The 14122-nt window shown below is 43.8% G+C and overlaps 1 protein-coding gene across 2 annotated transcripts in view; it reads left to right on the top strand.

Annotated features, from left to right (window-relative positions):
• The window catches only part of ISM1 (isthmin 1), a 109208-nt gene that overhangs the window by 70393 nt on the left and 24693 nt on the right, over positions 1-14122 (top strand). For both annotated transcript variants that reach the window (XM_073628259.1, XM_073628258.1), the window contains exon 3: positions 12157-12421. In XM_073628259.1, the coding sequence (XP_073484360.1) occupies positions 12157-12421 (265 nt within the window). The remainder of the gene's footprint in view (positions 1-12156; positions 12422-14122) is intronic.

Below are 14122 nucleotides of genomic sequence, written 5' to 3'. Positions count from 1 at the left end.
GGCTTATCAGAATCTGGAAGCCCCCTTTAACAAAGGGGACTCCCAGATCCCGCCCCCCCATGTGAAATGGTAATGGGGTACATTGTACACCTACCATTTCACCCAAAAAAGTGACAAAAGGTAAAAAAAACACACAGCTTGCCACAAGTCCTTTAATTTAAAAAAAATAATAATTCCAGCGATGTAATCCTTCTACGATCCATGAACGATACAGCCTCCTCCATAGGAGGCGCCTGGCAGAATGACGTGCGACTCGGATGACAGTTCTTAAATAACCGAGGGCGGGGCCACCTGTAAAGTGAACGGGTGACCCCGCCCCCCTGGCTGCCCCAAAGCACCCTCCCAATGTTGAGGGCATGTGGCCTGGTACGGTTCAGGGGGAGGGCGCTTTCTTGTCCCCCCTCTTTTCCTGCGGCCTGCCAGGTTGCGTGCTCGGATAAGGGTCTAATGTGGATTTTTGGGGGACCCCCATGCATTTTTTTTTTTCAATGACTTTTATGTGTATTGTCGGGACCGACATTTCATTAATAGCTGGCACTAGCACTAGCACTTTTTTAAATGACTTTTTTTTTTTTTCCCTTTTTAGAAATGTAATTACCCTATGGACTAAGACTGGAATGTCATTAAAGGTCATGTGCGTGTAAAGGCAAGTGTCCCAATACTTTTGGTAATATAGTGTATATTTCTACTTCAATGTGAAAGTGGAAACTCCTGCGCTGTCGGGGGGGGGGGGGCTACGCTAAAAGGACACTGCTGCAACACCTAAGTACTGATCCAAGGCAGGAAAAATAAGACAAAAGTGGGGGAAGATGGTAGTTGCGCTGTGATGAAGGGGGGGGGGGGGGGGGGGAGCTACAAAGATGACTACAGTGGCAAAGTGAACTAAAAAAGCAGAAACGAGCCAATGCATGAATGGATCCTACATGCTAAAAGAACATGGTGGGGATGCAGTGCAGTGCAACGTAGCTGATCAACATGACTATAATGTTGCAGGCAGACAAAGCCTAATATATAAAGGTAATTGTGAAACAGTGACTGCTTGAATATAGCAAAGCAAAAATGCATATACTAACACAAATAGGATGAATAATGACACAATGCAAAAAAAAAAATATGTGGGCTAGTGCCCCATTAGCAAAAACGTGCCAAATCCTGGTGAACTACAAGTGACAAATCCCTAGGACAAACATGAATATTAGTTCTATCATCCAGTCCAAAAAACAAAAACTCGTGATGAGAGACACAAAACAATTCCAATCGTGAAGGGAAGGGGGATCTTCAGTGAAGACACCTCCGTGTTTGCAAGCCGCTTACCTTACAGCTGTAAGGTGTACAGCCTGTGTTGCAAATGACCCGCAGGTGTAGACGTTCCGTGTATACAGGTAGTGACAATGATGAACATGCCAAGCGAAATATAAAAAATAAAAAGTATACAGCATGTAAAATAACTCTGCGACGACCACAGTGGAGGGGGGGCAAGACACACACGGGGGGAGGTTGCACTCACTTTCATGAAGTGAGTGTGGGCATCAATCCACGAGCGCCGAGCTCTTATGCCTCCAGGGGTATCACTAATCTGGAATCTGTCCCCGTGCCTGGAAACTGGAATATGTCCCCGTGCCTCTCTCCTCATTGTTCGTCAGGTAGAGTAGTGATGTACAGTGTGAGTGGGAAAGAGACGCACATAGCGTGATCCCATATAAAAGGTATATTTATTTAATAAAACAAGTCCAATCAACTTACATTTAAAACAATGCTGCAGTGTGTAGTAACTACGAGCGCCGAGCTCGTCTCCTGTTGTTTGTCTGTGGCAGCGTCCCGTGCTCCAATCCTAATGCATATCGTCATGTCACGTGACTTCTTCAGAGGATAACCTCAGTATTGTGTCATTAACTACCTGTATGCGCTCTGAGTGGGAAGGGGGAAAATGGTGCCAACCATCTCCTGGGCATTTTGTTTCCTAGCCTGGAAAAGGCGGCAAAGTACTGGGAGCTGTGTGGAATGTGGGACCATTTCCTCGTCCAAGTAGCCTAGTGGAAATAATAATGGGCCTGAAGCATTGGGTAGCATAAAAACTGTATTTAATGTATGAAGAATCACCTCCCAGTATCTTTGCAATTTTGGTCACATCCACATGTGGATACCAAGGGGGTCGACTCTAGAATGTATTGCCAGTGCTCCCCTGTAAGATCACCCAAGTCTTCTAACCAGTGTTTCTTACAGGGCAGATCCACCTTACCATCCAAAGCTACCAAATGTATACTACCATAAAGATCTGAAATCAAACCTATTAGAGATGACCCCTTTTTTTTCAGTTTCATCAAACACGAACTCCAAGAAGGTCGAGTCTACCAGATGCAGGGACGAGCAATTGCTCTGTGATCGGATTGCATGGCTCAACCAAATATACTGATAGTGGAAATCGCCTAATAGTGGGAACTCCTCTCTGTTTCGTGTATGATTTCAAGCCTGTCTCATCAAAAATTTGGGATAAGTATTTAACCCCTGCCCCCTCCACCCTGTGTGACCACCAAGTTTAGCCAGTTCGGTGTAAAATCTGTTCTGCCAAATTGGTGTACTAGGTAGGAAGCCATTTATTCCCAATCTCCGCTTGATACTACTTCAGAGTTTTTTTTAGGAGACAGACCGTTGGGCATAATGAAGGAACCATGGGGAAACCCATCTCCATATGAGATAATGCAGAGTATGTCGTAGTAGGGCTTATGAGTAAGGATTTAGAGGGATCTGAAGCACCAGGCAGATTCCATCCTGTAAAGTGTTGTATCTGCGCGGCATAGAAATTATTATTTATTATTATACAGGATTTATATAGCGCCAACAGTTTACGAAGCGCTTTACAATATAAAAGGGAGACAATACAGTTATAATACAATAAGATGCAAGAGAATTAAAAAGGCCCTGCTCAGAAGAGCTTACAATCTAATAAGTATGTCTGGGCGTGGGGAATAGCCATTCCTCCTTGGTCTTTAGGGTACTGTAGGGTGGTAAGTTTTTTTTCCTGGCAACCTTATTTTTCCAGATTAGAGATCTAAATTGGGAGTCGATACGACGGAACCAGTATTTCCGTATCCACACTGGGACATTGTGCAAGATGTATAACATCTTAGTCAAATTAGCTCTTCCAGTGACTGACAACGGCAATTTACACCATGCAGTACATTTATTTTTAAATTTCTGTAGTAGGGGTTTTAGATTAAAGGCTATATAGTCCATAGGGTCTTTTGTCACCATAATTCCTAAGTACTTAAAGGACTCTACCACCTGTATCCGGGCCACACTGTCTGGGATCACTGAGGGGAGATCATCCAGCAGGAGGAGCACTGATTTGTGGCAGTTAATGGCAAAACCAGAAAACCCTCCAAGCTGCTCGATGAGTTGCATTGCAGCGACTAGGGAACCATTCATATCCCGCAAGTACAGCAAGGCATCATCAGCATATAACGAAAGTTTATCTTCTCTATGGTTCCGTCTAAAGCCCACAATATCCGGTGAGTCTCTGATCCTAGCTGGCAAAGGTTCCAACGCAAGGGCAAAAAGCAGAGGCGACAGTGGACACCCCTGCCTAGTACCCCGGCATAATGGAAAGGCCTCCGATAACATATCATTTATTCTAATCCTCGCTGTTGGTGCTGAATACAAGAGTTTAATCCAGGTTATAAACCCCTCTCCCAGGCCGAATTTGGCCAGCACCGCCCACAGATAGTTCCACTCGACGCTGTCAAATGCCTTGGCAGCGTTGAGGGAAAGAATTATTCTATTTCCCGAGTTCTCCAATGGGAGCTGAATATTCAGAAAGAGCCTCCTAATATTTAGTGTCGTGGATCGCGCTGGGACAAATCCCGACTGGTCTACGTGGACCAGTCTAGAAATAACCGTAGCCAGTCTAGTTGCCAGCACTCGTGCCAAAATCTTGACATCCGTATTTACCAACGATATGGGTCTGTAGGAGTCTGGCTTTAGAGGGTCCTTACCCGGCTTAGGAAGCACCACCACCACAGCCTCCCCCATAGATTCCGGTAGGCGACCAGTTTTAAAGGAGTCGTTCAATACCTCTAGCAGACCTGGTAGTAGGATTCCACCATACTGTTTATATGTTTCTATCGGCAGTCCGTCAGTGCCAGGAGCCTTATTTGCCATTTGTGACACAGCCAGCGAGAGTTCCTCCAGTTTAAGTGGATCATTCAGCATTTCAACCTCCTGTAATGTAGCTTTTGTTACACTACATTGGTCTAAAAAGTGGGAGAGAGCCTCCTTTTGTAGGGTTCACCTTAGAGATATACACATCCCTAAAGAATTCCGTAAACACCGTTGCAATTTGGGCCTGCTCGCCGACTGTGTCTCCAAGTGGGGTCTGAATGGCTTCTATATGCATAGTGCTCTGTTGTACTTTTGCAATAACTGCCAAAAGGTGACCCGTATTTTCCCCCTCATTGAAATAATTTTGTTTAATGAAGAATCTCTTATTCTCAGCTGCGTTCAGCGAGACCTGTTTTATACAGGGCTTGGGCCTCCAACCATCTACGCTCTGTGTTATCAGTGGGATCCTGTATATATATCGTGCCTCTGCTTCACTAGCTTCCTGCATAACAGTATTTTTCCAATCCTTCATTTTAGTTTTAATTTTGGAGATCTGTCTAATGATTAGTTCCCACATATGAGCCTTCAATGTATCCCATACCACTGTGGGCTTGGTAGTACCCCTGTTAATATGCAAAAACTCAGTGATCGCCTGAGGGATGGGATCAGGTGTTGCGAATAACGCAAACCAGAAAGGGTTAACCTTCCAGAGTTTGTTCTGCTTCTGCTGGAAAAAATTAATTCCTACGATAAGGGGTGAGTGGTCTGATATATTCCTAGGGGCATAGATTACAGAAACTACTCTGTCCTGAGCCGCAATGTTTCCCAGGCACATATCAATACGTGACAAACAGCGATATGAAGCTTAGTAACACGTAAAGTTACTTACCCCCTGGATTTCTTTCTCTCCAGACATCCCGTAGCCCCAATTCATAGATCAATTTGGCCCACCCTGGCCCGTTCCACCTCTGGAGTGAGACGAGAATTTATCCAGTTTCGTGTCAAGCACATTGTCTTCCATTACCCATAGAGGAATGTTAGTGTGGGGCCATAAACTGGGCCAGTTTGGTCAAACTGTCAGGAGTGAATGGTGGAGGGATATATAAATTGGCAATGATGCAGGGAATACCTGCCACCTTACAAAGTAAAAAAAAAATACCGTCCTTGGTCATCGATCAGGGATTGCAATAATGTAAAAGCACTGTGTTGGCTATTAAGATTCTATCTCCTCTAGAATAGGTAGTGTGAGTGGAGTGAAACTGGGTTTGGTAACTGCCGTGTTTAAGGGCAGTCAACGTATCAATTTGCAAATGATTTTCTTGCAGGCATACCACTGCCGCAGCATATTTTTTCAGAGTGGTAAATAAGGCCACCCATTTCACTCCATCACCCAGGCCTCTCACATTCCATGAAAGAATATTAAGTGCATTAGCCATAGGACATATATATAACATCAATGAACACGTTTTATAGTGTACTATCATCTGTTTTACTGTTGCGGTAATACACCAAGCAATAGGAATCAGCACTGTGGTCAGAAAATTGCTCCTAGGTTCCCAGTATCTAAAGGCTATTATAGCAAGTGGTGTCAACCAGGCTTCCCTTAATAAGGCAGTTGTCAGGTATGCAAATATACGGAAGAACAGTTCGCTCCCTGCAACAGGCAGGGGTTAGTAAAAACTGAAAGCAAATTAAACAAGAAAAAAAAGGAAAAGAATACTTGAAAAAGGACTGATGGTCTTGTGTCGCAGAAAAAGCCCAGCCTCTCAAAACCATTGTAAAGGCGTAGGAGAAACGCGTCCTTGTGGGACAAAAGGGGAACGGGGGGGGGCGCAACTTCTTGGTTTAGTCTACAAATCGAAGGAACTTACATTTTTGTGCTCTTCATCGGGACGCTGCCTGGTGTTGTCTTCTAGAGTCTCATTGGGTCGCCTTTACAAAAGTATCATCAATCTGTAAGAATGTAGGTAACTCGATCAAAGCCTGTGTCTAAGGATCGATGGTCAACCAAAGGAAGGACAGCCACATCTAATCCGCAGGGGAGGGTGCTCTTTGCAAAGAATGTTCCACTCTGTCCAACTAGGCAGAGGCAGTAGCAGGATTTTCAAAAAAGTGAGTCTCGTCATTGGCCACCCGGAGTTTAGCTGGGTAAAGCATGGCATAGGTAGCAGCATATTTTCTGAGGCGTTTTTTCATCTCAGTGAATTTAGCCCGTCGGCGCTGCACATCCGCAAAAAAATCTGAGTAAAAGGATATTCTAGCATTATCAATTTTCATGAGGTCGCCTTTGGTTCTGGCATGGTGCAATATTGTATCTCTGTCCTTAAAGTTGAGCAATTTGAAGAGGAACGGATGTGGGGGTTCACCAGGTCTGGGCGGTTTTGCTGGGACCCTGTGAGCCCTCTCTACTGCAAACATTTTAGAGAATGATTGTTCCCCAAAGGTGGTAGTCAGCCACTGTTCTATGAAAGCCACGGGATTCTTCCCTTCTGTTCCTTATGGAATCCCCACTGCTCTCACGTTGTTACGCCTGAGTCTATTTTCCATATCTTCTAAGCGAGCAGTGTGGCCAGAGGAGTGAGACTGCAGGTGATGCACTTCCCTCAGCAATGGCACCACTTCATGCTCCACATTGCTCAGCCTCCCCTCCAATGCAGTGGTGCGGTCACGCAGCTTCTGCATATCATGCCTGACTAAATTAATCTCCAGTTTGACCCCTTTGATTTCAGTGGTCAGGGCTTTAATTGCTGTATTGCAAGAAGTGACTGCAGTCAGAATATCCCTCAGCGTGGGTTCAGTGGGAGGCTCTTCAGGACTAGCTGCGCTCATGGCTGCAGGGAGAGGGGCCTGTGTCCCACACTGTATCTGCATGATCTTCCTGCCAGGCCGCCCCTGGGACCTCCATATCCTCCTGCTCGTCCAGATCTGAGGGTAGGGAATCATTCTTAGGAGGATTGTCCTTGGTTCCTGGCATGCTGAAAAGCCTGATAGTTGCTTCCTTTGCCGAGCGCATGGAGCGGGCGCCATCTTGCCCCACATGCTCTACCACAGATAGGGAGTCTTTTCCCCGCTGGGACATCTCCGTACAAGTTTTTCCAGGTTGCGGTGTATAAGGCTGGCTGTCGGGGCTTTGTACAGTCATCAGGCAGTCTTTGGTAGGATGTTCGGCGGAGCTAGAGTTCTGTGCGTCCTACTCCATTAGCTGCAAGCCACGCCGATATCAAACACTTAGTGGATGTGGCAAAGGTTAGGGAATGTATCAGTTGTGCCTGACTCCACCCTAAGGGGACTTAATTGAACTGGACAAATCCTTGCTAATTTTAGATAAGGACTTGGATGTTGCCTAACAATCAGCATTTTCATGGACGTTAAAGTAGCTCTGTCAGGGTTAAAACCTTTACATTTACAGAACTGGGGGATGAAAACCAACTTCATACCTACCTGTCCCACAGCCCATTTTGCAGAAACTTTACTTTGTAGCAGAGCTCCTGGCACTGAACTCATCTCATTTTATGGGTGTGTAGTTCCTCACTACAACGCCTACATCGCTATTGTATCCGTGGAGTCAGCAAGAGGAACTAAGCCAGCCAGCAAAGAGCCCACTCTTCAACCAGCCTCAGGAGTTGCATAGGATAATCACAGGGTTACGTTTCCACAATCAAGCCACCAGACAGGCAAGTATGCAGCTTTTATCACATGGTTCTGCAGTTTTTTTTTTTTTTTTCTTAACCCACTGACAAGGTTACTTTAATAAACTTAGGGCTGTAAACGGCAGAACAGTTTCACTCCTTAAATAAAGCAGCTGTAAATACAGATTATGTTGTAGAGAAGGTCTAAACCTTTTTTCTTTAGAAAATCTGCCCACGTTATCTCACATTAAAGGAACTTTGATTTTGCAACACCAGAATAATTGCTTTACTTGACCATGCAGATATTCCCCTGTCCCATTTTTAAATTAGAGTTGGAGATCCTCTTCAAAAGCCTTCAAAGCAGCTGTAGCATCACAGGTTGTTTAACTCCATTAGGTTATCCAGATGATAAATGTTGTGAAAATTTCCAACACCGATTTCAGCGATCGAGAAGTCATCTGGCTTGCCATCAAAGACTGAAGTAACTATCTTCAAACTCTACAGTTGGCAACAAATACTGCAAATTATGCCGTGTCTTGTTTTTGCTCTGACATACAAATCCCCAGCCATATTCTTCAGGATAACTCCCCAAAAAAGGAAGTATTAACCTGCTATGTCTGCTTTTGTGATATCCAAAACCTTGTTTTATTAGTAAGAGAACTGTCTGGCCTCTAGGTGTATGAGCACATATATTAAAAATCCTGAGCTTAAAGCAGATGTTACTGTCCTTGACTGTGCCGGTGTTTTCAAACATCTGTGTAGCACATGTCTTTTTCCTCTGTAGAAACTATTGCTTAATGGCTGTAATGATCAAAATGTGACCCCCATGTATGCCTTAAAGTCTTAAAACTGGAAATAATAAAGTTATACCTCATTATAAACTGAAAGTTTGCCATGTAAAGCAACATGGGGACTGTCTGTGCAAAGCTTCTGATAATAATTCTGACATTTTATTCTGTATACCATTTTCCTTCTGCTTTTCTGGAACCTCCTGTCCAGCCCTTGTTAGTAGGCAGGCCAGGTAGTTCAAGGTGCTGACCTCCACCAACTCACGCCAGTCAAAAGTTAGCAATGGCAAGATGTTGGTTGTCGTACTCCCTCCTGCAGCTCCCATAAGATCACTCACCCCATGGTGGCTTACTCAGTTAAATTGCTATCTTGTAACTGAAGGTCTTGAGCTCAATTGTTCTAGGGTACCACCTGTGTTAATCTCCTGTGGGCCATCTAAATGGAAATCAAAATTTGCTTGCTTCTGTGTCCAGGACGCTGGCCCCTCGGCCCCCTCCTAATTATATATTATACTTACCTGAGCCCAACCTCGATCCAGTGATGCACATGGCTCTCTCCCTCAACATTTGCTCAGACACAGCTGTGGGAGTCATTGACTCTCACTGCTGTCCATCACAGCCTGTGAGGAAGGAGCAGGGGTGCTGTTGGTGGTTAAAGAATGTTACCCCAACCATTTCATATTCCTGATATGTGTTCTGTCTCAAGGAGCAGATAGCTAAACCTTCTTATCCCAATAACTGTAGATATCATATTTCTTTGATCTCAGTTTTATTAAAACAAGCCAGGTGAAACTACAAAATAACAGAAATGGACCTCAATGTATAATATTGCATACAATACAGCATACATTGCATAAACAACAAGATAAGATAATAAAAACTTACTTTTTAAGTTCTCTAAGGGGTGATGGTGATAGAGAAATACATGACTTGCTTCTTGCAATGTGTTGAAAAGAATGGTGGATGGTTGACTTCCTGTTAAGATTCTACCCAGAATTCCCTGCTTGCTGACCACTTCCTCAACTACACATACAAATAAACAGAACTGCAGCAATACCAAAAGAACGCTAGATGGAGCCTGCACACCACATATGATTGTCTTAATCAATGGGGCACTTTATGTGTAATTTACTTATCAACACAGAGCTCTGGGCTGTGATTTGACACAGCCGATCAGCAGGTCCCAGTCATGAATCATTGGCTGGGATCTGCTGACAGTCTCCTGCTGTGTCAAATCACAGGGGAGTAGGTGGGTGGGAGCATGCGCCCAATACCCTAAAACGGGCAGCGTCATGCGCCTGTAGCTGCCACCCCATAGCAGTATATGTACTGTGACGGGTTGTCTTTTTTTCAAGTGGTAAATACCAATGGTATTTGTAATATGCAGCATGGGGGGTTAATGTACTGCCACTGCTGGTCCACTGATGCATCAGTGGCTGACCAGTGGCAGTTAATTAACCCCTTTCTGCTGCCTTAGTGACACCAGTGTCAGGGTTATTTAACCCCCCCATGCTGCTTATTGCAGTAATTAAAAATAACATCGGTAATTAACCTTCCCTCAGCCTCCTTCCCTCCCCTCCCCCAATTGGATCCAGACAGTTTATTTATGAATCTGCTGCAGATTCATAAATGGACTGTCTGGATCTGTTTGGGGAGGGTAGGAGGCTGAGGGGACATTAATTATCAATGCTATATTTTAATTTCTGTAATATGCAGCATGGAGTGGGGGTTAATGGCATGGCATTTGGCAATCATTAGCAGTTATTACTTTTTGTGTGATATACACACGTTGTTGGTTCCTCCTTTTGTGGCTCCTCTAGGTTGCAGCTCTCTACGCTCCTCCCATCTTGCCTCAGGCCGCGATTGACGTCACGCCGCCGGGACGGGACTACGAAGCAGCGACTTCATAGAGGCAGTAAAGCACTGACAGGGAAGGGCGTGTGCGGTGACTTTCTGTTTAGGCTTTTGCCGGGTGCAGAAGCGCGCTCAGCACATTACAGTAAAAGGGACAGAGACGATTAGCGGCGCCGGCTAGTGCGTATTGTGAAGCACACTGTCAGCACTTCACCTGTGCTTCCTCCCCCCCCCCCCCCCCTCCAGCAAATTGTACCGCCCAGGGCATCTGCCCCTTCTGCCCCTGCCTTGTACCGGCCCTGATGTGATCACTTATAAAGAAGGTATTTTATAATGTGTTTTTGGTTCTATATGTTTTGCTTTTCATTTTTTATTTTAGACTACTACATAAATTGTAGTCTCTCACCTTGTAAAACAATCACTTTTAAGGGAGATGATTTTCAATATCGATTGTGTCAATGACCTGAAACATATGCAGCCTGTGAATTTGAATTCTGGATGCCATCTATGTGTCAGACCCATAGCTCTGCAATTGGAAAAAAAACAAAACTGTAAGACTGAACAACTTTTTTATGAACCTGGGATGCATTTAAAGTGTTCAGTTGGGCCTTTGGGTTGACAGAAATGTCTGCACCTTATTTTGGACACCAAGTTTATTTTAGACACCCAGACTCAACTATATCCTCCCAGCTAAATGTATAAGTGAAAAGTTATGGGGGGAGGGGTACCTCCCTGTCTGGCTATATGGATCAGATGTGTGAACTTTGAATCACAAAATGGTCAGCCATGAAGACCATATGCATTTGGCTGCTTTGTTTTTATTTAGTCGGTAACCAGGGGTGTAAAAAGTCTGAGTCTTGGTTCATATCTGAAGAAGGAAAGTAGTGGGAGCACTTCCTTTTGGCTCTAGGTGCTTGTTTTGTCCTGAATTGTTCCAGGATTGACTTGTTGGCAAAGACCTACTTGCTGTTGTGTGTGTGTGTGTGTGTGTGTGTGTGTGTTTCTCTCTAACCTGTGCCTGGAAACTTAGCATATGTGTATGATTCTTTTGATATAATGTATATGGTGTATTGTTGCAGATTCCTACCTGTTTGTGTTCTGAAGAAAACCCTGTGTGTCTGTGTCCATGTGGAAAGTGAATCTAATGGGAGTGGTTTCATAATTTTCAATCAGCTGCTGAACTTTCAGGGCTCTAATGAGGAAAACTGCACGGTCTGCATCACGTTAGACGTGATTTCCCATTGGGAGTATCTCGCCCAAAATTTTTTTGTTGCAGGGGGTGCCTGAAATCTGACTTGAATCTTAGTGTAGACTTCTTTGAAATAGTGAGCCAATCACACAAGAAGGAAATTATGTTTCTGGGGGGCATTCTGTACACATTCTGCGTACATAAGCCCTCCAGGTAGCCATGTTGCATTGCATTTTACCAAAAATGACATTGCTGCAAGATTGTAAAGGAAAGGTAATTTTTAATAAACTTCAATTACAATATGACTTGAGTCGCAATTGTATATAATTGTATGTAATTATTTTTTTTGCTGTATTTTTTATTTATTTTCCCCACGAAAGTGGAGTTGCCCTTTAAAAATAGAAGGGGAAAAAAAACTGATTACAGAGAGATTTCCCACTTTCCAGGATATCCTCTTTAAACCAGTTTGGGATCTTGGTTCTATTGTTTGTTTTATCCATTTTAATATTCAAAGTCATTCTTTCCACAAATTTTGAACCTCAAAACCCCACCAGTCAATTGCAGTAATTTGTAATGTTTTTCCCCTGTGTTTGTACAGGTTACCATTGAAGTAGTCGACAGTGCTGACACAGATCCAGAAAATGAAATGCAAAAGGAGAGCAAGGCCAGCTGGCCGGTTCCATCACCAGACTGGAGGAGCTGGTGGCAGAGGTCGTCAACATTACCCAGGATAAATTATGGAGGCCAAGATTACAAATATGACAGCACCACTGAGGACAGCAACTTTTTAAATCCTTTGGGTGGATGGAACAGACAAGGGCTCGGCCACCGCACATTTGATCTGAAAGAACAGCCAGAATATGGTAAGTTCATGTTACACATCATGAATGCCACATACACTGTGCATTGATCACTGGACACTAAGAGCTTGCTGATTTAAGATACAGGAGGGTCAATGATATACAGTGGTATTTATGTTAAAAAAAAAAAACAGAAAGGGAAGTCAAGCTGTTGCCTAATAGGATGCTGGATGACATTTATTCTATTTATTTAATACTTCCTTTCATGGTTTGGTGTAGCTCTATGCTGTTGATCTCCTGCAGTCTCTTTGCCGTCACCTCCTGCATCCATCCTTGCCTACTATGAAATGTCACTCCCACCTGCTACAACAGGACAGTTTGAAAATGTTCATCACCTCCTGTTGCAATTCCCTTTTTTTTTTTTTTTTTTTTATATTATGCTAAGGAGACTACAACGGTAGGTGTACAGATCTGGAAACTCCAGCCCAGAGACTACCTGGGTCCTTTGGGAGACGTAGCCAAACCCTTGGACACAGTCAAGAGAATTTCAGTTTGGCATTGGGCTGGGGATGGGTTCCCACCAGAAATATATGCTTAAAAGTACATCAAAATGACTTATTGATTTCAGTTTATATAACTTGAATGGCAACATTCTAGTCAAGGCACCCACAATTTCACACGCAGGTCTTTAATTTCTACAATACAATGCAAAGCATCGTTGGTGTGAACAGGTCTTGTTCTCAAACCAATGTAATATGCTTGTATGGGGAAATGAATAACTCCTTTCACACAGCAGAAAATTGATTTCCTCTACAACCAAGTTATGGACACCTGACCATCAGACCTGTACAAGTTTTGAACATCCCATTCTAAAACCATGGGGATTAATCTGGAGTTCCCCTCTTCTAGGAAGACTTTCCATGAGAGATTTGTTTTTAGTGTCTATTCATCCAAAGGTGCATGTATGAGGTCAGGTTCTGATGTTGGACAAAGAGACCATCTCCATACCAAGCTCATTAAGCCCTGTATTGAGCTGGCTTTGTAAACAGGAACAGTCATACTGGAACCGAAAAGTGTTGCCTCAAGGTAGGGACTGCATAGTTGTCTAAAATGTCTTTGCATGCTGTTGGATTAATTGTACCATCACCTGAATGCTGTAATTTAGAGCATTTTTATTAATTTTTCAGGCACTAAAATGTGGCCATATAGACATTCCCCATGAGTGTCTTGTGTATGTCGAGGTTTAGGTGTTTACAGAAAACAGAAGTGCAACTCTTGTTTTTCCTGCCCACCAATTAGACCAATTAGATTTCTGCTTTCATTCTAGTAACAAATCCTAGTTTCTTCATCCATTTTCCATTCCATATATCTGGTAAAACAAAATTTTTGTACATACAGTGTGTGTGTGTGTGTGTGTGTGTGTGTGTGTGTGTATATGTGTGTATATATGTATGTGTGTGTATTTAACTCAGGTGCTATCCATTTCTTCTGATCATCCTTGAGATGGTTCTATGCCCTCATTTGAGTCCAGCTATTGTTTGATTATACTGATTGGACTTGATTAGGAAAGCCACACACCTGTCTATATAAGACCTTACAGCTCACAGTGCATGTCAGAGCCCTTGCACACTGGGGCGGGGGCGGCGTCGGCAGTAAAACGCCGCTATTAATAGCGGCGTTTTACCGTCGGTATGCGGCCGCTAGCGGGGCAGTTTTACCCCCCGCTAGCGGCCGAGAAAGGGTTAAAAACCACCGCAAAGCGCC

The sequence above is a fragment of the Aquarana catesbeiana genome, linkage group LG04, assembly GCF_042186555.1.
Source record: "Aquarana catesbeiana isolate 2022-GZ linkage group LG04, ASM4218655v1, whole genome shotgun sequence".
NCBI classification, from domain to species: Eukaryota; Metazoa; Chordata; class Amphibia; order Anura; family Ranidae; genus Aquarana; species Aquarana catesbeiana.
This window is presented reverse-complemented; position numbering and strand designations above follow the sequence as displayed.